General features: G+C 36.7%; 1 protein-coding gene and 1 pseudogene across 6 annotated transcripts; one reads left to right on the top strand and one right to left on the bottom strand.

The window, feature by feature from the left end:
• Positions 1–243: 243 nt before the first annotated feature.
• On the top strand, positions 244–2,696 carry LOC126779851 (uncharacterized; annotated as a pseudogene).
• Positions 2,697–17,565: 14,869 nt separating this feature from the next.
• On the bottom strand, positions 17,566–20,902 carry LOC126779965 (uncharacterized). 6 transcript variants are annotated; one of them, XM_050504192.1, is made up of 3 exons: positions 20,248–20,902; positions 19,093–19,602; positions 18,649–18,930 (listed from the first exon to the last, which is right to left on the bottom strand). In XM_050504192.1, the coding sequence occupies exons 1-3, from the start codon at positions 20,588–20,590 to the stop codon at positions 18,857–18,859; spliced, it is 927 nt and encodes a 308-aa protein (XP_050360149.1). In that variant the 5' UTR covers positions 20,591–20,902; the 3' UTR covers positions 18,649–18,856. The 6 variants fall into 6 exon arrangements, with proteins under 6 accessions (XP_050360147.1, XP_050360148.1, XP_050360145.1 ...); XM_050504190.1 differs by lacking the exon at positions 18,649–18,930 and adding an exon at positions 17,566–18,018 and having other exon boundaries at positions 19,129–20,902; XM_050504191.1 differs by lacking the exon at positions 18,649–18,930 and adding an exon at positions 17,566–17,998 and having other exon boundaries at positions 19,129–20,902.
• Positions 20,903–23,633: the final 2,731 nt, after the last annotated feature.

Raw genomic sequence — 23,633 nt, 5'->3', positions numbered from 1 at the left:
CCGGTGAACTATAACCATTCATTCGCTGCCGTACACACGACTGCTCGAGCAGTCGCGTCCGCTTCAAGCCGTCAACTACATGATGAAATTCCATCGTGCTGTCGACAGCTCGCGAGCAGTCGCGAGGCATACACTGACTGCTCGAGCCGTCGGCGGCTCTACGACCTCCCCCTCCCTTTTCTTCTGGCCTCGCGGCGTCTAGTGTCTCTCTGTCTTGTCTCATTTGTCGACTGATCTTTGAAAATGGAGGGTGTGTGCAATAGTGATGCGCTTATAAGTGCAATTAAAACACATGAAATTATTTAGAACTATAAGCTTACGGAGCACAGCGACAAAATAAAGAAGAACAATGCATGGGCAATTATTTGCGCCCAAGTTATTGAGAACTTTGATGAAAAAACAAATCAAGAAAAAAATAAAATCGGTAAGTAAAAAAGTCAGTCATTTTATTACACACACATTTATTAAGTTTATGTCATATTATAAAGTCACACACATATTTATTGATTTATATCATATTCCATTGCCAATCTAGTTTGCCTTCTTCGCTCACAAAGTAATTAGCAAATTCTTCACGGATTGTTGTTAACATAGGCCCACCTGGACGAACTTGCTGGGTTGAATGTACTATAGAGTGAGGAAGACCCTCAAACGTATCCTCAAATTTATTTCCATCTCGTTGTTTTACGTAGTTGTGAAGAACACATGATGCTTTTACTATATCCACTGCGAAATCAACACTGACGTTAAGTGGTCTATGGAAGATCCGCCATTTATTAGCTAATATGCCAAACGTGCATTCAATATATCGCCTAGCACGTGATAACCGATAGTTACAATTTTTTTTTTCTCTGGTAAAATCTTGCCACCATATGGACGCATTAAATTTTTTTTCTGCAAGCTGAATGCTTCATCTCCAATAAACACATTCGGTAATAAAGGTCCATTATGCGATATTGCAGAAGGTGGAGGTATATTTAACTTTTTTTCTTGTACAATTTATATAGACAACTCTCTTCGAAAATAGTCGAGTATTATTCTAATATGTTTGCCGTCAACGGCGCCAAGGCAGTTCGGAAACTTAGAAGTATTTTTGAAATCATTTATTATGTCTTTCCATTTATCTTCAGTTAGTTGTTCCATACACATATCCTTCATATGTATCCATATATTTCTGCAAACATCCCTCACTATCTTACCAATTGTTGTTGATGCTGTAGCATAATTATATATTTTCATAAATATAAAAAAATATATATATAAAAATTACTAAACATATGTTATTATAAAAAATAGGTAATTTGTAAAAATAAATAAATATAAAAAATATATTGTAAAATAACACACATATTTATTTGTATGTAAAGCGGACACGCAAACATAATTATTAGTAGTTAATAAATAGATCGGCCGCTGCCCGGTCCCATTGTCTCGAACGACTACGTCACAGAGGGGCGGCGCTTGCGCCGCGCCGATGGACGATGCACCGGCCGATCGAGTCAGTCAGCTGTACGCTTACACGCTATTAACTCAATTCGAAATTCTAAGTAAATTGTATCCGCCGCGTCCTATTTATATAATTTATAATTTGTAACTTTTTTTTTTTTTTTCAGCCTTTTGCCGTCCACTGCTGGACGAAAGCCTCCCCCATAGAACGCCAACCATCCCGATCTTGAGCAGTCCGCATTCATCCAATTTGTAACTGTCTCTGTGTAATTCTGTGCCTCTTCTAAACTTATTCTTCTTCTTCTGACTTTTAGTGTGTGTGTGCTTGTGACTTTCAATAAACTGTCCTTTCTATCTATAAACTCTTTCTCTTCAACTTTTACTCGCTCAACACTCCTTCTTAATTGTACCTAACCCTACAATGCTATTCTAAAACTATATTGCAAATCCATAAATGTACATCCAGTTGCCAAATACCTGTAAAAACATATTTTTTAATCAATAAATTGTACCAATAATTTTTTTTTGCTGTTACACCCATGTTAATACAGAAAAAATGGAAGACATTAAGAGATGGGTACACCAGATATTCTAAAAAAATAAAACCAAAGAGTGGTTCAGCAGCCCTAAACATTCAGCCATATGCATATCAGCAGATGTATTTTTTAAAGGTAATAATAGAAGATAGACCCGATAAAGCAAACAGTTTAGAAGAAAGTGAGCACGCTGAAATTACGTCTGAAGATAGTGAAAGAAACAAAAGAAAATTAAATACTACAATCACAGATGAGAACGTCTTAATTGAAAAATTAGCTAAACGCTTCGATGAAAAATCACAGAATTCGCGCATTGTTAATGAAGATGAAGATAAATTGTTCTTTCTGTCATTAGTTGGCGAGTTTAAAAAAATTAATGAGCAGTATAAATAAGATGCTAAGACAGAAATACTTAACGTAATTAAACACTTTAAAGCGATCACAAATCACACATATCCTGCGAGTTACGGTGACAGGGGATATTCATCACAAAACAAGGAGTTTAAATCGCGCCAAATTTTCCCAGTATCGTCGACCTCTGCGGACCGACAGGCGACGGCGATGAGGGAATTCCTAAGGTCAGAAGACCAAAGAAAACCCAAAACGTCTCGCACCGGTTCGACGAGGACTGACTGGGGACAAATCACACCACTTAAGCGAAGACCGGCGTCAAACCCGCAATACCACGCAGTGAATGCATTCCTAGAGTTCTAGGCTATAGTGTCAGCGACCCGTGAAGTTCACTTAGCCACCTGCAAAAATATCATGCAGACCTACCAACGAGGCAATGAAAAACTGCTGGAGGTGGATCTCAATGAAGCCGACGCGGCCCTATACAACAACGACACATCCCAAATCATCAAAGGGAGAATGTCGGGGTGGTACATAGCTGCTTACAGCACTGTGGGTGTTTTCGTAGGCCCGGTTGAAGCGAAAGGACGTAGAAACTCACCCCTCAAATTTCTCGCTCCTGCAGGAGACCCAATCGTGGTGGTGGCCAGCCACACGATTTAAGTGCAATTTGAGTGGAGAAGCGTTAAATCTGCAGAGTAATTTCTCAACGGCCGATGCAAATTATTAGGAAGCTTTGAATGACTTAGTTCGGCGTTATAATTGCAATGCTGTGATGCGGTCTTTATTCAACACATAGAAAATTCAACACGAGTCAGCCAATGTCATATGGAATTCATTGGATACAATGTGTACCTGTGTATGTATTAAGATAGTAGTGAGAAGGAGTGTCCCCATTATGGCCGCAACCGTTGTCCCCATTGTTATAATATATAATTAACTGAAGGATCGTTCTTGTTCATTTGATAATAGAAAATATTTTATATTAGATATAAAAATGGTACACAAACTTAACTAAGTCTCATGATTACCAGATTCCCATGGACCAACTGGTCCATGGGAATATGATTATATGGTCATATGATTATTTACATCACCAAATTCTATGCCAAATGATAGTTTAATAAGTAACTAAAGTGTTGTGATATATAGTTTTAATTAATAAATACATTGCGTTGATTATTTTACTGTGTATTTTCCTTAACGTCCCCATTATGCCCCCCTCTCCCCTACGGAGTAGCATGGAATACATAGTTAGGATGGACTATGAAGTACGAGTTAAGTTAAAAACTTACAAACCACAGGAGAAATTCTGGCTCGCTTTCTCGCCGACTTATACATTATTGATGGTTTAATTTACAATACTATTGTTCTTCACGTGTCTGTGGTATCCAATTTATGTAGTACAGAAAATTCTGATAAATTAAATTCGAATGTGTTGGTGAACCACATATTAAAATCAATTGCACTTAAAAAACCAATAAATAAGAAACCAGAAGTTTGGAACATAGACAAACTGGTATCGATCTTAGCCTCATATTCAGTTGAAGAAAATAGTATCTTTGCTTCTTGTAGACACACAGCAACTCTATTACTTCTTTATTCTGGGAGAAGAGTACACGATCTGACGCTCCTAGCTGTTCACTCAAAACATTTAATAAGCGGTGACAATTATTTAATTTTATCCTCATCCATTTAGGCCCATCTTTGGTTCGAAGACAGACAGTGCTAATTACAGACAATCTGGATGGAAGCTGACCTGGAATCAGTCTTATAAAAATTTGGTTCCGGTATTTTGACTCCACGAAAAAAAATCGCTAAAAATTTAATTCCAGACCAATTTAAAAAAACACACCTCTACCCTTTGGAATAAAAACCAGTTTCCGACGGGGCAGAGATTAACATTGATCTTGTCGGTCTTAAGTAGTGTTTTTTAAGAAACCGAAGGCGCGAAGGGGGTGCTAGACATCCCGTAGCGCTGACGGTCACTGAGTTTCGAAATTGTTGATAAACAACCTAATTTTGAGGTTAGAATTATATATAAATATGTTTTTGCCAATATCTCAGTAGCGGAACATTTCCTCAAGATGGGAATTATACTGGGGGACAGGGAAAAAAAATCACTAAAAATTGAATTCAAATTGTAAAAAAGAAAATGTTTCCGCGAATTATCAGTGTGTGCTACGCCGGGTTTTGTGTAGGCAACATTCCAGGACCAAAGGTTCATGAGCGAGAAGCGATCAAACTCGGCACTAAATACAAAGCACAATACTTATCAGGATATCTTATGGTATGGCCGTGTATAATGGTTGACAAATGGGGTTATAGAAATCAAACCGGGTGCACTGCCTATATCCCGATAAGCTACTCCATAGCAGGAGGACCTAAGCAGGGATATTTGGATCCACAAAATAACAGAGTTTATGAAGAGAGTTCTGCGGGTCCGTGCGGTGTTCACTATTTTGTACACAATGATGGTCTCTGATGAAGACCAACAAGGTCTTCATCAGAGATTAGGAAATGAGTCATATGTGGTAAGGCAGCCGCTAATTAGCATGGAAACAGGACCGCTAATTGACAAAATTGAAATAAAGGCCTCTTCTTGGGCATCCTCTAGCTCATCATTGATGGAGGCTCGGCCTCGAGAATTTTCCTATGCTGATTTGACTCATCCCGTAGGGGCACTGGAGAAACATGGTTGGAGTTGAAACACATGGTGACGACCCACTTCAGACTGAGGAGAATAGAAGCTAGCCTAGCTGATAGATTAATCCTAGAGAGACTTCAGAAGTAGCTTAGGCTTCAATGACGAGCAGCATAAGCACTCCTCCTCCACATCAATCGATGACCCGGTACATCCTATAAAAAAAAATGAGATATGCCTAGTTTATCTTGACGATATCATCGTGTTCAGTACATCGCTCCAAGAACATATGATAAACTTCGAAAAGGTTTTCAGTAGGCTTAGAGACTCTAACTATAAAACAACAAATGGATAAGTCGGAGTTCCTTAAGCTAGAAACCGCATATCTTGGCTACATAATTAGTAAGGACGGTATCAAACCAAATCCCGACAAGATAAAAGCTATTGAAAAATATTTAGAGAATTTGTAGGATTACGTTCAAACATGTATGCATTCGAAGTAGAAGATAAATTTACTGCAAAAGCTAAAGGGGTAAACAAAAGTGTCACAACAAAGACTTTAAAATAGAAATGGAATGGAAAATTTTTAAGACATGTTTATTCGATAAAAATGTACAATTTTGTAGTATGCTTAGATTTAAGTCATTGAAACATACTATATTCACACACAAAATAAACAAGATGTGTTTATCATACAATTATACAAAGCGATGTATTCAAGCAAATGGTATTGATACATTGGCTTGGGGTCATTACAAATTACTATAAGGTGATTACATTTAAATTATAATGTTTGTAAATAACGTATTTAAGTTTGCTTTATTTAAGAAATTTCATTATTAACGTTGAAACTTCTCTCAAAATTAGGATCATTTTCTTCGAAAATTTTCATGGCATACACAAAATCAGGACGAGACTAATCTGTTATTGAGCTGCTCTAAGTCAACTTATGATTCAATTTCTATTTCTTCCATTCCATTCCATTCCATTCCAAAAATCGTACTTCTGGTATCGCTTGATATAGAGGGCGCCTTCGATAATGCATGGTGGCCAGCCCTTAAAAAGCCGATGGCATAAAAACATTGCCCGCGGAACCTATACGCCTTGGTAGCCTCATACTTACAAGACCGGAGGATCGTAGTAAACTACGCCAGAGCAACCAGTGAGAAGGGAACCACGAAGGGTTGTGTCCAGGGTTCTATCGGCGGACCAACCTTCTGAAAGCTCATCCTGGACTCGCTCTTACAAAAAATGACATCCATGGGAGCTTATTGTAAGGCATTTGCGGATGACGATGTACTCGCATTCTCCAACCATCAAACCAGCGGGTTACAACTACATAGGAAACCACCCTAGCGGCCGTACAAGAATGGGGCATAGAAAACAAGTTGAGTTTCGCACCTCATAAAACTAACGCAATGAAAGATCACAGAGAAATTCAAATAAGATGCCCCTGTGATTCATATGTGCAGCACCCAGCTGAGTCTAGTAACCGAGATCAAAATGCTGGGCCTCATCATAGACTCCAAACTCACATTCAACGCGCATGTGTCTGCAACCTGCAAGAAAGTGACAGTGAAAAAATACAACTTGACACAATAAATGATTTTGATTTTATAGCAAACAATTACATAGAATCAATGCCCATAATTTTGGAAGACATGTTATTATGTGAAAATGAAATTGTTATACATGACATACAAATAAACGAGATGCAAAATGATACTGGAGCAGAAATGACGTATAAACAAAAAAATGAACGTAAACTGAAAATTTTTTCTAATGAAAAGATAGATATTACTACGATGAAAAAAGCTACTTTGAATAAGTGCAAAAAAAATAAATATAAATTCGCATCTTAAAATTTTAGAGGATACAACTGATAATATTGATCGCCCTGGTCCAAGCAGTTTACAAACTATCCAAACACGGCAACCATCATATTATTACAAGAACTATAATGATATTTTGAAAGATTTAAAGAGTGACGATGTATAGGTAGGTACCTATGACACGTGACAGTTTTAAACCCATGTGTCTATTGAAGACATTTACAAAATGGAGATTAAGTTCAAAATTGTGTCTATTAACCCCGTTTTACGGTACACAATGAGCATTGGTCGAGTCATTCCAATCCATACGTTACGCGACAGGACGCTTATCAACACAGGTTTAGTGTTAACGTGTGGGCTGGTGTTTTAATTAACCGTCTGTTAGGGCCGTATTTCATCGAAGGAGGACTCAATGGTGTGTCATACTTGGACATTTTAAATAGTGCGGTGAACGGCACGCTCGATGATGTACCAAATTATAAATGAAGCTGACATAAATGAAGCTGATAGACTGAGTAATCATCACCGTACCGTAAACCGTAACAGCCTGTGAATGTCCCACTGCTGGGCTAAAGGCCTCCTCTCCTCTTTTTGAGGAGAAGCTTATTCCACCACGCTGCTCCAATGCGGGTTGGTAGAATTCACATGTGGCGGAATTTCAGTGAAATTAGACACATGCAGGTTTCCTCACGATGTTTTCCTTCACCGTAAAGCACGAGATGAATTATAATCACAAATTAAGCACATGAAAATTCAGTGGTGCTTGCCCGGGTTTGAACCCACGATCATCGGTTAAGATTCACGCGTTCTTACCACTAGGCCATCTCGGCTTTTAGAAAATTTTTAGAAAATTCAGTGGTGCTTGCCCGGGTTTGAACCCACGATCATCGGTTAAGATGCACGCGTTCTTACCACTAGGCCATCTCGGCTTTTAGTAATCATCAAAACTTATTTTATCAACACGACGGAGCACCCGCGTACTATCAGACGCAAGTATGTGAGTACTTAAATAATACGTTGAGAGATCGCTGGATAGGGCTGGAGGGCCTGTGTCATGGCCAGCCACTGGATTTTTATTTATGGGGAGAGGTAAAACGTCTCGCGTATGTTACAGAGTATGCAAACAGAGAGGAGATGAAATTAAAAATCATCAGTGCTTTCGAAACTGTTAAAAGTGACCCATTCGTGTTAAATCGTGTGAAAGACAATATGCGTAAACGTGCCGAACTGTGTACCACACGAGCAGGAGCTCACTTTGAACATTTGTTAAGGTTAGTGTAGTTATGTAGGTAAATAGGTAGTTTAATTGACAATCGTTGTAAATAAGTATGATTCCATTTTTAAATACTCCGGAAATACCAAGATAGGCAAACTGTTCATATTTATTTTTGTCCCAAGTTTACATCATTTACCTAGTCAACTAATTTGTTGCTGAAACGAGTGTTGCTGTGGAGTACCAGCTTATAATTGTACTCCCCTAATCTCATCACATGGGTGTCGTAAGGGACACCCATGGGATGGCCGAGGTAAGCCGAGGCTGTAAGTGTGTGTATTGATTATTGTTTTCTATTAGAAATATTATGAATACAAAGTTCTCGAAAGTCATCAAAGATTATCTGGAGCACAACTCCGAAAGCAATCTCGTCTACAAGACTTGGCTACCTATGGCAAATATTTGTTATATATTTTTGCTGTCTGTAAAATAGCCTCACAAAAATGTACGCAGTACTCGCCTCTCAATAACACAAAATCAACTCCACGAAAAAAAATCGCTAAAAATTTAATTCCAGACCAATTTTAAAAAAAGACACCTTTACCCTGTGAATAAGAACCAGTTTCCGACGGGGCAGAGATTAACATTGATCTTGTCGGTCTTAAGTAGTGTTTTTTAAGAAACCGAAGGCGCGAAGGGGGTGCTAGACATCCCGTAGCGCTGACGGTCACTGAGTTTCGAAATTGTTGATAAACAACCTAATTTTGAGGTTAGAATTATATATAAATATGTTTTTGCCAATATCTCAGTAACGGAACATTTCCTCAAGATGGGAATGATACTGGGGGCTAGGGAAAAGCCCCCCTCCCCCTAACACACCCCTCTCGTGCAGCTGGATACTAAACCGTACCCAAACCCGATCAACAAGAACCCACGGAACGTCTGCAAGACCTCATCTGCAAGACTTGCCTACCCAGGGCAAATATTTGTTATACATTTTTCCTGTCCGTAAAATAGCCTCACAAAAATATACGCAGTACTCGCCTCTCACTAACACAAAATCGACTCCACGAAAAAAAACCACTAAAAAGTGAATTCCAGACCAATTGTAAAAAAAAACTAGTTTCCGCGAATTATCAATGTGTGCTACCCTGGGATTTGTGTGGGCAACGTTCCAGGACCAAAGGTTCTCAAGGGAGAAGCGATCACACTCGGCACTAAAATGCGCCCAGGAGGTGTGTCGAATCTCATCAACAAAAAGAAATCTACTTTGGAGAGAGTTGGACTAAACCTGTCCTATATATATAAGCATTGAAACTTGAGAATTTATTTATTTACCTACAATCAAATTAAGCACTTAAAATATTAACAAAGTGTAGCTTGAATTTCTTTAAAAAGCAAAGCTGTACAACACTAATAGGTTTAGAGTGTTAAGTAGCTTTAGCCTTAAAATTCATAATATTCAAAGAAGCAACTTACATCATCGACATCTTAAATATATAAATTATTACAGCTGTAAAGCTGTACACACCCATTTCATGAACTGTATTATCATTTCAATAAGTAAAGAATGTTCCTGTATTGAAGACTATTACAAAAACCAATTTGGTCAACGCTCGCTTCTAATCCACTTCAAATAAAACGTGTTATTATTATTGTCGTTAAGCCTGTAAATGATGTATTTAAGATTTAATTAAAAAAAATATCCCAATGAGTTTCTTTGGTTGTCATTTCCAAACTGGTGATAGATTTGACAATCATTAAGCAAGTGTAACTATTCTTTATTTTATTGATAACCTTAAATTATATACAATTCTGTTTTTGATGACCTATGATAACAATCAAATACAAATCAACGAATTTTTACTCTAGTTGAATTAATGGCCCATTCATTTATACATACACCACTCACGACATAACATTAATTCCAATATTTACATTAATAACCCAGTTTATGAGAAAATATATGATTGAATCACATAATTCACTTCAAATCACATAATTTCCGCGAATTATCAGTGTATGCTACGCCGGGATTTGTGTAGGCAACATTCCAGGACCAAAGGTTCATGAGCGAGAAGCGATCAAACTCGGCACTAAGCTGCGCCCAGGAGTTGGCATGTTGATTTGAAATCGATTAGTCGAAAAATCGATTATTTAGAGTAATATAATCGAACTAGCGATAATATTCCTCAACTGGCTGCGGTGTTAATTTTTTTTATTTTTTGCTTTTGTCAGACGCAAAAGCAACTGGTAGTACTTGGTCAATAATTTGAACTATCTTTTCCTCTAAAAATAGAATTAATTGATGAACTAGGATCATATATTAAAGGCGTAACTGGCAACCTGGATCATTCCGATGCTGAAAGTTATAATAACGCTATTAAAATCTTAGAGTAATGAGGAAAAAATAATGAGCATAATATAATTACAGCACCTGCACTTTCATACGTAAAACTATTAATAAAAATGTGCATACCGAACTACAACTTAATAGCAGCAAAAAATATGGGCGCCCCTGCACTCGACGCGCGAGTCTCATTGTTTTGCCTAAAACTCGTACCAAGTTCGGTCAAACCGCAGTAACATATGACGGTGCGCGTCTTTATAACAAGATACCCTCAGACATTAAAAATATTGACTCGTTCGATATATTCAAAAAGCGACTGTCTCATTATATTATTACAAAAATACCTGTTTGAGTATGTAGAATAGAATAAGAGTGGTTTTCAAATCGTGATGATGTTTTGTGTGTTATTTCAAATTGTGTTTGATGATTTGTCTGTTATTTTCTCCATTGAAAAATGTAAGTACGACAACGAATGTCCGTTAATTGTTTGTATTTTTTCTTCAATTGTGTTCTCATGTAAGTGATGTAATTGTCTTTATGAGAATAAATAATCTTTAAACCTAAATAAAAGTATTGCAGATAATGTTACGGAGTTAAAAAAATCTTCAACAAACTGTCGTTTTCCCTCAGGTCATTTAAAAGAAAATCTAAGATCAGTTTGTTTATGGCATAGCTAGTGAAAGTATAAGGCAAAGACTTTTTACGGAAGATGATATCACGTTCGATTTGGCGTTTAAGTTAGCAACCACTATGAAGGCGGCAGAAGCTGACGCGGCTTTAGTGCAGAAGCATAATGGAAGCAGTACAGTATCGGCTGTAGAAACCTTACATAGTAATGACAAGTGATGATTAAACAAGGGGGCGAAGGTAATAATTACGCATATGGATCAAATATTGGTAGAACGAGATCTAGTAGAGCAGATAGGCAGTTATCAGACAACTCTGAAGCGGGTCCTAGTGGAATGCGTAAAGTATTATACTAAAGAGAGCAAAAGAGAGGGAAATTATTTCATTAGGGCAATCCGGGATTCAAAAGTGAAAAATGTGCAGCTTGTGGCAGAGAGCATAACAAAGCTTATTGCAAATTTTAAATGTACGTCTGTAAGGTTTGTAATATTAAAGGCCACTTGCGGAAGATGTGCCCTAATTTACAACAGAGAATGACAATACATAATTTAAATAACAATAATGTTTTACACTCAAATAGCAGCAACAATAACAATAACAGTGATAACGAGGTAAGTAATTTTACCTAAGATTCTGTAAATATTAATAAATTTGCATATATTTTTACAGTAATAGCCTGTAAATGCCCCACTGCTGGGCTAAGGCCTCCTCTCCCTTTTTTCCTCTTCCCTTTGGAGCTTAACGAAGCTTGCAAATATAAAATGTGCGTCCGTAAGATTTGCAATATTAAAGGCTATTTGAGGAAGATGTGCCCTAATTTACAACAGAGAATGACAATCCATAATTTAAATAACGATAATATTTTACACTCAAATAGCAGCAACAATAGCAATAACAGTGATAACGAGGTAAATAATTTTTCCTTAGATTCTGTAAATATTAATAAATTTGCACCATATATTATTACAGTAACAGCCTGTAAATGTCCCACTGCTGGGCTAAGGCCTCCTCTCCCTTTTTTTGCGGAGAAGGTTTGGAGCTTATTCCACCATGCTGCTCCAATGCGGGTTGGTGGAATACACATGTGGCACAATTTCGATATATTATTAACATTTGTGTAAATGTTAATAAATTGCTAAGCCTGTGGGTAAAATTTATGTTTTGGTTACGTACAAGTATACTACTAAAATGTTAGATTTGTATGTTATAGATAGTGGTAAAACTCAGGCAATGGATCGGTGAATTAAAAATAAGTTATCCGATACTACAGTTTCATAATATTGGATATGAAATTTTTAATTTTGAATCTTTTAGTTCCAGATACTCTAAGGTTTTCTCGGTCTAGGGAGATTTACCGGAGGAACTGTTGGATTTAGTTTACGACCAGACGCGCGACCTATTTTTATGTGAGCACGTCCGTTGGCCTACACTCTTCGCGAACCAGTTGAGAAGGCTTTAGACGAATTGGTAAGGGATGGAGTGACTACTCCAGTTTGTACTTCAGACTGGGCAACACCTATAGTTCCAGTTATGACGAAAGATGGCACAATTTAAGCGAAATTGATTGGTTCCTTCTACTTAATGATCTATGATACGATTGATGATATCATCCGTGACTACGTTCCGGAAAAGCTAAATGTAAACAATTTATGATATCACTGTTGGTATTAAAAATCTCTTATTAAAATAGTTAAGGAGAAACTTAAATTTCACAAAAAACAGAAAATTTATGGTAGAATAAGTGATTATAATAATATATATTTAGTATTTGCAGAGATAGACAGAAAATAATTCATCTTCAGTGTTATGATCACTTTATATTTGATTCTGAAAATAGAATTTTACACCATAGTAAGTTTTTTTGGACCTTTGTGAAATCAAAAAAATCGTCCAATCAATTTCCTGATACAAAGTTTCTCGGGAGTATATCGGCATCTAATGGGGAACAAATCGGTTCTTTGTTTAATGACTATTTCAAATCTGCATTTCAGACAAAAAATCAGGACGAGACTAATCTGTTATTGAGCTGCTCTAACTCAACTTATGATTCAATTTCTATTTCTTCCATTGACATTAATCCCTACATCACAAATATATCTTAAGAAATTGGATGTTAAGAAAGTTGCGGGCTCTGATAACATACGCCTTATTTTCTTAAGATGGGTAATGCCTTTTTTTTCCACTCTTGCTTTTCCGATTTCTCTACTTTTTTCTAAATCTTTACACTTAGGTGTGATACCTAGTATATGGAAACGGTGCTTTATTACTCCTATCTATAAATCGGGTAATAAACATAATATAGAAAATTATAGACCTATATATAAATTATGCACTTTAGCCAAATTATTTGAAAAACTTATATACGATCAAATCTTTCCCATTTTACGATCTGTCTTAAATGAGAAACGACATGGTTTCATCGATAAAAAGTCAACGGAGACCAATCTTATCCAATTTGTTCATCACTTGACATCTGCTATGGAACAGGCTCTCAGGTGGACGTTGTGTATACTGATTACACAAAGGCATTCGACAAAATACCGCACATCCATCTTATTCATAAACTTGGAGAAGTCGGTATACACGGTGATCTACTACGTTGTTTTGCGTCTTATCTGCGTGAACGTAGTCAAGCTGTTAGTATTTAAGGTTTCTGCTCGTCCTTTGTTCCTGTTACATAAGAAGAACCTCAAGGCTGTAATCTAGGACCCCTCCTATTTAATGTGTTTATTAATAATATTTGTGATATTTTTAAACATTCGGATATTTTATTATACGCTGATGACATGAAAACTTCTAGAGCAATCAAAACTACACAGGATTGTACTGTATTACAAAACGACTTAAATAGCCTTTTTCACTACTGTCATCAAAATGGACTTTCATTAAATCGTAAGAAATGCAGTATTATAACATTTTCTCATAAAAACAATAGTGTAGTATTCGACTACAAACCAATGAAAAATCTATAGAAAGGGTAACCGAAGTGAGAGACTTGGAAGTACACTTAGATCATAAGCTACTATTTAATAACCATGTTGATAACATTGTTGGAAGGGCATATCGGATGCTGGGATTTATCCTTAGAGTGGGTAAGGATTTTCACTTCAAATCCACACTCATTTTGCTATACAATTCCTTTGTCCGATCCATTCTCGAGTATGCCTCATGTTTGGAATTCTTTGTATAAATATCGATAAAATCAAAAGAATACAAAATAAATTTCTTAAATATTTTTTACTAAAAAATTATGATTCGACACGCTAATCCTCAGTCTCAATATATTAACGTTAAAAGTACGTCGTATGACAAAAAAAGGTGAACTCTTTCTGTTTAAATTGTTAAATAACTATATTGATTCTCCTTTCTTACTTAGTAATATATTCATTAGATGTCCTCGTATGCAAACACGAAATAAATTTTTGTTCGATGTTCCTATATCCAAATGTAAGTACGTAAGCAACAACTTCCTAAAGGATCATGATATGAAACAGGTCATGCATAAATTCAATGATCTTGATTTAATTTTTTTTGTCATTGAAGGAATTGAAATGTAAAATAAAATGTCACCTACATTGTCACTTGAAATAGAATTTGAATTTGTATATTTATTATTTTTTACTAAATTATTAATTAATTGTTCATACTTCATAAAATTTTAAATAATCTTTAATTTTTATTTCTTATAATTCTGTTATGTATTTTGATTTAATTATTTGTGAATACTTAATTGGTATATGATGTTTTCTTATTGTGATAAATATTTTTGTACATGTTGTAACTGTTTGTCTTCCTAAGATTAAATAAATAATTAAATAAATTAGGTTATGCGGTGATTTTAAATTAAATTTAAACAAATGCCTTGAGGTGGATCGTTTTCCCTTACCTCGTTCAGACGACTTATTAGCCAAGTTATATGGTGGGCAGAAATTTACTAAGATAGACTTACCACAAGCTTATGCCCAATTTGAACTAGATGAGTCTAAGAAATTTACAGTTATTAAGACACACAAAGGTCTTTTCATGTACAGTAATAAGCCAGCCAATTTTAAAACTTCTAAGTTTAATAAGACCTGGATCCAATGACTGCTCGTCGTTACCTAGAACATCCCAAAACAAGTCATCATTCCAAATGACCAATTTATAAACTTTAATCAAAACTGTTATATAACTGCTTTTTTTCTATATTATATAAGCCCTTAAGTTAAGCTTATTAAAATGTATGTCAAATTGAATGGACAACGTTTGTTTTTAATTGCCTTATTTTTGTTTCATTAAAATAAAAGTATTTTTTATGTCAGTCAAATTTTTTTGGTTTTTAATTTAATTTTAATTTAAATAGGACAGATGTACAAGCACAATACTTATCAGGATATCTTATGGTATGGCCGTGTATAGTGGTTGACAAATAGGGTTATAAAAATCAAACCGGGTGCACTGCCTATATCCCGATAAGCTACTCCACAACAGGAGGACCTAAGCAGGGATATTTGGATCCACAAAATAACAGAGTTTATGAAAAGAGTCCTGCGGGTCTGTGCGGTGTTCACTATTTTGTACACAATGATGAGCTTGTTGGTCTTCATCAGAGATTAAGAAATGAGTCATATGTGGTAAGACAGCCGCTAATTAGCATGGAAACAGGACCGCTATTTGACAAAATTGAAATAAAGGCCTCATCTTGGGCATCCTCTAGCTCATCATTGATGGAGGCTCGGCCTCGAGAATTTTTCTATGCTGATTTGACTCATCCCGTAGGGGGCACTGGAGAAACATGGTTGGAGGGAGAGATCAACAGAACATATCCTTTAATGTCTTACATTATACATCACAAGACAGCTACTATATGTAGCATTATTGTACTCACCGTAGCCTTTGGACTGGCAGGGAAACACATGGTGACGACCCACTTCAGAGTGAGGAGAATAGAAGCTAGCTTAGCTGATATATTAATCCTAGAGAAACTTCATAAATAGCTTAGGCTTCAATGACGAGCAGCATAAGCACTCCTCATCTACATCATGCGATGACCCGGGATACATCCTATAAAAAAAAAATGAGATGTGCCTAGTTTATCTTGACGATATAATCGTGTTCAGTACATCGCTCCAAGAACATATGATAAACTTCGAAAAGGTTTTCAGTGGGCTTAAAGACTAACTTTAAAACAACAAATGGATAAGTCGGAGTTCCTTAAGCTAGAAACCGCATATCTTGGTTACATAATTAGTAAGGACGGTATCAAACCAAATCCCGACAAGTTAAAAGCTATTGAAAACTATCCACTGTCCAAAACTCCCAAAGAAATTTAACAATTCCTAAGACTTCTAGGCTACTACAGAAAATTTATACCCGACTTTGCACGCGTGACTAAACATATCACTAAATGCCTTAAGAAATCAAACAAGATTACTCTACACTCGGAGTATATTAACTGTTTTGAGAGATGCAAGACCTTACTAACTAAGGACCCTATATTACAATATCCTGACTTTACGAAAGAGTTCTTCAAGAGACAGACGCCTTCAACATGCCTATAGGCGCCGTTCTCTCACAATGCTCAATAGGTTCCGACAAACCTATATGCTATGCCTCCAGAACCCTGAATGATAGTGAACTTAACTACAGCACAATTTAGAAAGAACTTTTAGCCATAGTGTGGGCTACCAAGTATTTTCGGCCAATATTATTTATATTTTTACAATATTTTATTATTTGATCGTAAATTTAAAATCGATACTGATCACAGGCCCCTCCAATGGATTATTAACTTAAAAGAACACAAGTCTAGACTTACTCGATGGCGACTTAAGCTGAGCGAATACGACTATACAATCATTCATAAAAAAGGAAGGTACAACACTAACGTAGACGCTTTGTCAAGAGTTCAGTTGAACAATGAGGAAACAGAATCCCTTCTTAAAGAATGTGGAGTCAATCTATCTGTTAGACCTGAAGTTTAATTAAAATCACTAAAGTTGAATTAGAATTACTTACTGATTACGATCAAGTTGCTTTTATTAAAACCGGTATCAGAGGTGTATCTCAATGTAGCAATCGCTATGCTAAAGCGAATAACAAATTCATGCAAGACTTTGATAACCCAGTTCATACCTTACATACCTCGATGCAAATAATCTTTATGGTTGGGCTATGTCTCAATTTCTGTCCACAGGAAGTTTTGAATAGGTCGGATCAGATACTAGTTTTAATATATCTGATGTTTCTGATATTGGATATATTTTAGAAGTCGATTTGGATTATCCTGATCACCTTTACAATTTACATTCTGACTTTCCACTATGTCCTGAAAATATGTGTGTTGGAAATTTTAATGAAAGTAAGTACCTAATTTGAATATAAAATGTAAATATATTATTCACTATAGAAATTTAAAACAATGTATTCAAATGGGTATGAAATTACTGAAAGTGCGTAGAATATTTAAATTTTCACAAAGCCCTTGGTTAAAAAATACATAGATTTAAATACAAATTTAAGAACGTTAGCTAAAACAGATTTCGAAAAGGATTTCTATAAATTAATAAATAACTCTGTGAAGGAGCCCTAACGGGACTTCGGTGTAATAAGACTTGGACTGTATTATAATAATTTATTCGCGTATTCAAATTGCACGCAAGGACGATAAAGTGTCCGCCTAATTGGCTGTCGCTCGCTGAGTGACCGGTGAATCGCGGCGCACGCGCAACGGGCCGCTAGCCCGCGCCCCGCGCCCCGCGCCTCTCTCGTCGCCGGCATATGTGAAGCGCCGACATACTCCCCGGGTTGAAGAGTGCTCTTCAATCTTGATCAGGAAGGGGGCAGATGTTATTGAAAGCGCGACGAATTGTTCCTCTCTTCGTTTTGATTTCTGCCACCCGCGTGACTCCGTCTACGCCGGGAAAGGTCTGTGTGACCCGACCCAGGGACCAGAGCAGCGGTGGTGTTGTTTTGTCCTTGATTAAGACTAAAGACCCTGGTTTCACCTCCCCTCTGGAACTAAACCATTTGGATTTGGCCTGTAGCAAAGAAGTGTACTCATTATGGAAGCGGCTCCAGAAATGATGTCGTATGTACTGGATTCTCCTCCATCGGTCCAGTCGAGTGATGTCGGCTTCAGTCACCCGAGAGCATGGTACTGATAAGAGTGGTCGTCCAATTAGAAAATGAGAAGGAGTTAGTGCCGAAAAATCATTAGGGTCTGAAGAGAGAGGTGTTAGAGGACGCGAATTTAGAATCGCTTCTATTTGAGTGAGACACGTAGTCATCTCCTCAAATGTGAAATGGGTTAGAGAAAGTAATCTTTTTAAATGATGCTTGCATGATTTGACTGCTGCTTCTGCTAAAGAGTTGAAATGAGGACTATAAGCAGGTGTGAAAATGAAATCGATACCCTCTTGTGCTATCTCACATGCAACATTCGATGATTGAATAAATTTCTGTATTTCGTTGGATGCGCCTACGAAATTCGTGCCGTTATCAGATGTTATCGTCCGCAGTTTGCCTCGACGCGCTATGAAACGATGTAGCGCGGCCATATAAGCATCAGTGCTAAGATCAGAAACGAGCTCCAAGTGCACTGCTTTTACTGCTGAGCAAACAAAGATGCACATATAAGATTTTATAAGTTTGGCATTTTCGGCCACTCTTTTTCACCATGAAGTAAAAAAGAAGGACCGGACCACCACAGAGGTGTATCGTTTATTACGTCGGCACTGAGGCCACGGGAAACAAGATCCGCCGGGTTGTCCTTCGACGGTACGTAGCTCCAGGAGTGACCAGATGTGATTTCCAAAATCTCATTGACTCTGTTTTTAACAAAAGGTTTTAATTGATTAGAAGGAGTTGAAAGCCATCCTAGAACACTTCAGCCCCTACCAGGATATCTACGGCCGACGGAACGTTGAAGTTCGGGTCCGCTAGTTTAAGACCTGAAGGAATAGAGACGTGGTTGATGTGTACGAAAGACGACGGTAACACTTTTGTAATTTCAGGCAAGATATGACACTCTATATCTACAGTATAGGCACAGCATAAAGACTCTATTAGGAGGTGACAAGACTGTGTACTAGTAGAAATACGATTATTAATACCTGTTACCCTGGTGCTAGTACCGCGTCGTAACAAACCCAGTTTCTCGAAGAATGTCTGCGTAACAAAGTTGGCCGTGCTACCGTTGTCCAGCAGTAGACGTGCAGTGTACTTTTTACCCGACGCGCCGATCACGTTCACCAGAGCTGTGGACAGTAATACATGCGCAGAAGTAGCAAGCTGCAAGCAATTGGCCGGAAGTGCAACATTTGACGTAGCAAGGTGCAAAGAAGAAAGCAATGAATTGACAGTTTTGAAGTCATTCGAATTTAAATGCAAAAGCGTATTATGTTTTATTTTACAATATTTGCAATGTGATAGTTTGCATTGCTTAGCAGAATGGCCTAACCGTAAGCAATTAAGACAAACATTATAATCATTTGCCTTTTGTATGCGACTTTCAATAGATAAACTTCGAAATGAATCACATTTGTATAAAGCATGTGCTTGGGAGCAAAGCGGACATTTATTAAAATTATTATTAGATTTTTTTGGTATTTGAGTAGTTTTATCTGGAACAAATTTATTTGAATGATTATTATTTAAAGCAACAATAATATTATTTTGAGAAAGATTAATATTTGATTCGACGGATTCCAACCAATCTGCCTTTTTGTTTAAAAAAGAACAAAATTGTGCTAGAGTGGGATCATCTTTTAAAGTATTGTTTCTATGTTCTTCCCAATCACGACTAGTTTTTAAATCTAATTTTTTAGACATTATATAAATGAGTAAAGTATCCCAATATTGAGTGGGCTGATTTAATGTTGTTAATGCCCTAACATTTTTATTGATCGTATCAACTAGATTTCTAATTGAAACACTAGACTCATTTGTTATTGACTCGACATCAAAAAGGGCCTGTATGTGGTTATTGACGAGAATGCGATTATTATTGTATCGTTCGCATAAAAGATCCCATGCAATATTGTAATGATCCCCTTTAAAATCAATATTTTTAATAATTAAAGCTGCATTACCCTGGAGTGAAGCTCGAAGGTAATGGAATTTATTGATATCATTAATGGTAGTATTGTTGTGAATTAAAGATGTAAAAGTATCGCGAAATTCTAGCCAGCATTGATAGGTCCCGTCGAAATGCGGTAAATCTATTTTAGGCAAACGAATAAAATTCCTTGAATTGGAAATATGTGCACCTGAGTCAGCATCTTTGAAGCCCGCCTCAGATCCAGTACCGTTGGACGAAGCACCGAGCAGGCTGCGCGTGAGTGCCACCAGATTGAAATACTGACGGTCGAAGTCCTCACGCTCAGTAAACGTAGACTCGGCATCCTCGGAAAGTAGTTCAATCGTATTCTGCAGGTCATCAAATTCATTATATAAATTTTCAAATTTACGAAAACGTTCCATGAGGTCAAGACGTTGTAACTCTGATAATTCGGGACTGCTTTTTATTAACATTAAATAATTATTAAATATTGTTAATTTAGACTTTATTGAACTACGTTTTTTAATAAGGGTTTTTAAATTATCAGACATCTTAAAGTTTTTATGTTGCAATGTGAAACAAAAAAAGAGTCATAAAAAATAAAATTAAACAAAGGAATCGTAATGAATGGATATAAAAAATGCAGCACCTGTTTGCGTAGACGAACGGGTTCTATTCAAAGCGATAAGACTTGACCGGTTTCAAGGTTAACACGTGTCAAGTGCGTGCGTACTTTTTGTTATGAAATAATTAAATAATGCATCAATGAAGTAATTAAGCAATATATTACTTGAATAACTAGAAGATTAATTATGGAGAAATATTTAAAAAATAAAAATTTCAGCAAAAAGAAGTTTTCAATAGGGAAAGTTATTAACAACTATCTCCATTCCTTGCCAATCCTTAGCTATCCTCCTTTCCAATTCAGTCCTGTTACCATGGGAGAATTAAAAAAACACATCCTATGCATCAAATCTGATGCAATCGGTTGTGACGGAATTAGTCGAAAACTTATACTTCTTACCCTTAACAGTATATTGCCTACTTTATGCCATATATTTAACTATTCTTTATTACATGGTGCCTTTCCTTCTGTATGGCGTAAAGCTCTCGTGATTCCTATTCCCAAAGTTTCCAATCCTTTGCTTCCTTCTCATTTTAGACCTATTTCTGTTCTTCCATTTCTTTCAAAGGTGTTAGAGCGTGTTGTTCACTCTCAACTAAACCAATTCCTCACTATTAATAAAATCCTGTGCCCTTTTCAATCTGGGTTTAGATTAGGCCATAGTACAGTTACAGATCTTGTTAAGGTATGTGATGACATTCGCCAGGGTATTGATAACAAATCCGTGACTGTACTAGCTCTCCTTGACTTTTCAAATGCCTTTAATAACATCGACTATGACATATGCTAGGCAATCCTAAGATCGCTAAGCATAGATTCTACTGTCATTGAATGGTTCCACTCTTATCTGTTTAACCGACAGCAATGCATAATGGCTAATAATAAATATTCATCCTATCTAGATATTCCTTCCGGTGTCCCGCAAGGTGGTGTGCTCTCTCCTCTTCTCTTTTCTATATTCATTAATACTCTCTCTTCACTTATTTCCTCCTCTTATCATCTATATGCTGATGATCTACAAATTTACGTTACCGCTCCTTTAGACAGTATCGATGAGGCAGCTGCAACCTTGAATCATGATTTGGCAAAGATATCCGAATGGTGTAAATCTTACGGTCTCAAAGTGAACCCGAGCAAGTCGCAAGTGGCTATGTTTGGCAGTCATAAGCTTCTGACGAGAGTCCAAGTTAAACATCTACCTCCAATCTTATTTGAGGGCCAAATATTACACATGCAAGAGACTGTTAGAAATCTTGGACTACTTCTTGATGCTTCCTTTTCCTGGGTACCTCAAATCACTGAAATGAGTCGTAAGATTTTCGCTATCATTGGTTTCTTAAGGCGATGGAAAAACCTATTGCCTATCAAGGCAAAGATCAGTTTAGCTAATACGTTCCTGTTACCAATACTGGACTATGCTGATGTCTGCTACATGGATTTAACTGAAGACCTCCTAAATAAATTAGAACGGCTGCAAAATATAGCCATAAGATTTATTTTTGGCCTGCGAAAGTTTGATCATGTCTCTGAGTATCGGTCTCAGTTAAAGTGGCTGCCAATCAGACTACGAAGAAATCTACACGCCTTATCTCTTCTCTACTCTATTATTTATATCGATCACACACCATCTTACCTTAAAGAACGCTTTAAATTTCTTGGTTGCGACAGCGCACACAACCTGCGTTCTTCGGATGATAATAAGCTAGTTACTCCCTGCAGCCGGACACAAACCTACAGTAACTCTTTTACTGCAAAAACCATCAAACTTTGGAATGCACTGCCTACAGATATTCGGCAGTCGAATTCATTGAGTATTTTTAAATACCGCTTGAAAAGCTATTATTTGTCCATTTCCAAGTAAGGTATGTATGTATGTATGAAATAGTATGTGGTTTATAATTTATCTATATATAATTTTATACTCTATAATTATATATAATATGTATATGCTAAGTAATAATTATATATGTGTATGTATATATATATATATATATATATATATATGTATATATTTGTATGAATGCATATGTGTATGTGTGTGTATGTATGTATGTATATGTGGTTAGTGGGATGTAGATATGTGTAGTCTATTAAATATTTACTATCTCCTTTTTATATGTAAATGCACTTACCTGTTCTCTTACAAAATTCTTTCACCAAAGGTTGTCTGTTAGAGATCGCTATAAGCGATAAGACCGCCTTTGCGCACCATTTTTTATTTTCTTTTTCTTTGATTGTTTCCTACTTCTCTCATTTTATGTATATGTTGTGCAAAAAGTGTTAAATAAATAAATAAAGTTGGAAATAAGTAATTGGATGGACTCACTCAAATACAGAATTATACTCCCTGACATCAGCTTCTTCAGACGACAAAGGCTGCCACGTAGATGACGGAGACGACTTCTTGTCCTTTGTCCTTGGGCGCGGTCAATGTAAACTACGCGACGTCAATGACCGTTGCGTTGCAATTGTAATGCGACGGAAGTATGCAGGTTTTTTGCTTCGAAGGACCAGAAAATGAAGGAGCCCTAACGGGACTTCGGTGTAATAAGACTTGGACTGTATTATAATAATTTATTCGCGTATTCAAATTGCACGCAAGGACGATAAAGTGTCCGCCTGAGTGACCGGTGAATCGCGGCGCACGCGCAACGGGCCGCTATCCCGCGCCCCGCGCCCCGCGCCTCTCTCGTCGTCGGCATATGTGAAGCGCCGACACTCTGTCTTTGGAAAAACCATGGAAAATATCGAGAAAAGGGTTAATGTGAAATGGGTGCTCAAGATCTAATAGCTAAACCTGAATTCCATAGTTTATCAATTTTTTCTGAAAAATTAATAGCAGTTCAGTTGCGAAACACAAAACTATTATTTAATAAACCAATTTTTTAGGATTTTGTGTATTAGATATTTCAAAAACCCTTATGTACGACTTCCATTACAATTACATAATTAAAAAAATTAATAATACG

The sequence above is a fragment of the Nymphalis io genome, chromosome 30 (assembly GCF_905147045.1).
Source record: "Nymphalis io chromosome 30, ilAglIoxx1.1, whole genome shotgun sequence".
Classification (NCBI taxonomy): domain Eukaryota; kingdom Metazoa; phylum Arthropoda; class Insecta; order Lepidoptera; family Nymphalidae; genus Nymphalis; species Nymphalis io.
The sequence above is the reverse complement of the archived record's forward strand: the minus strand, read 5'-3'. Positions and strand labels throughout refer to the sequence as shown.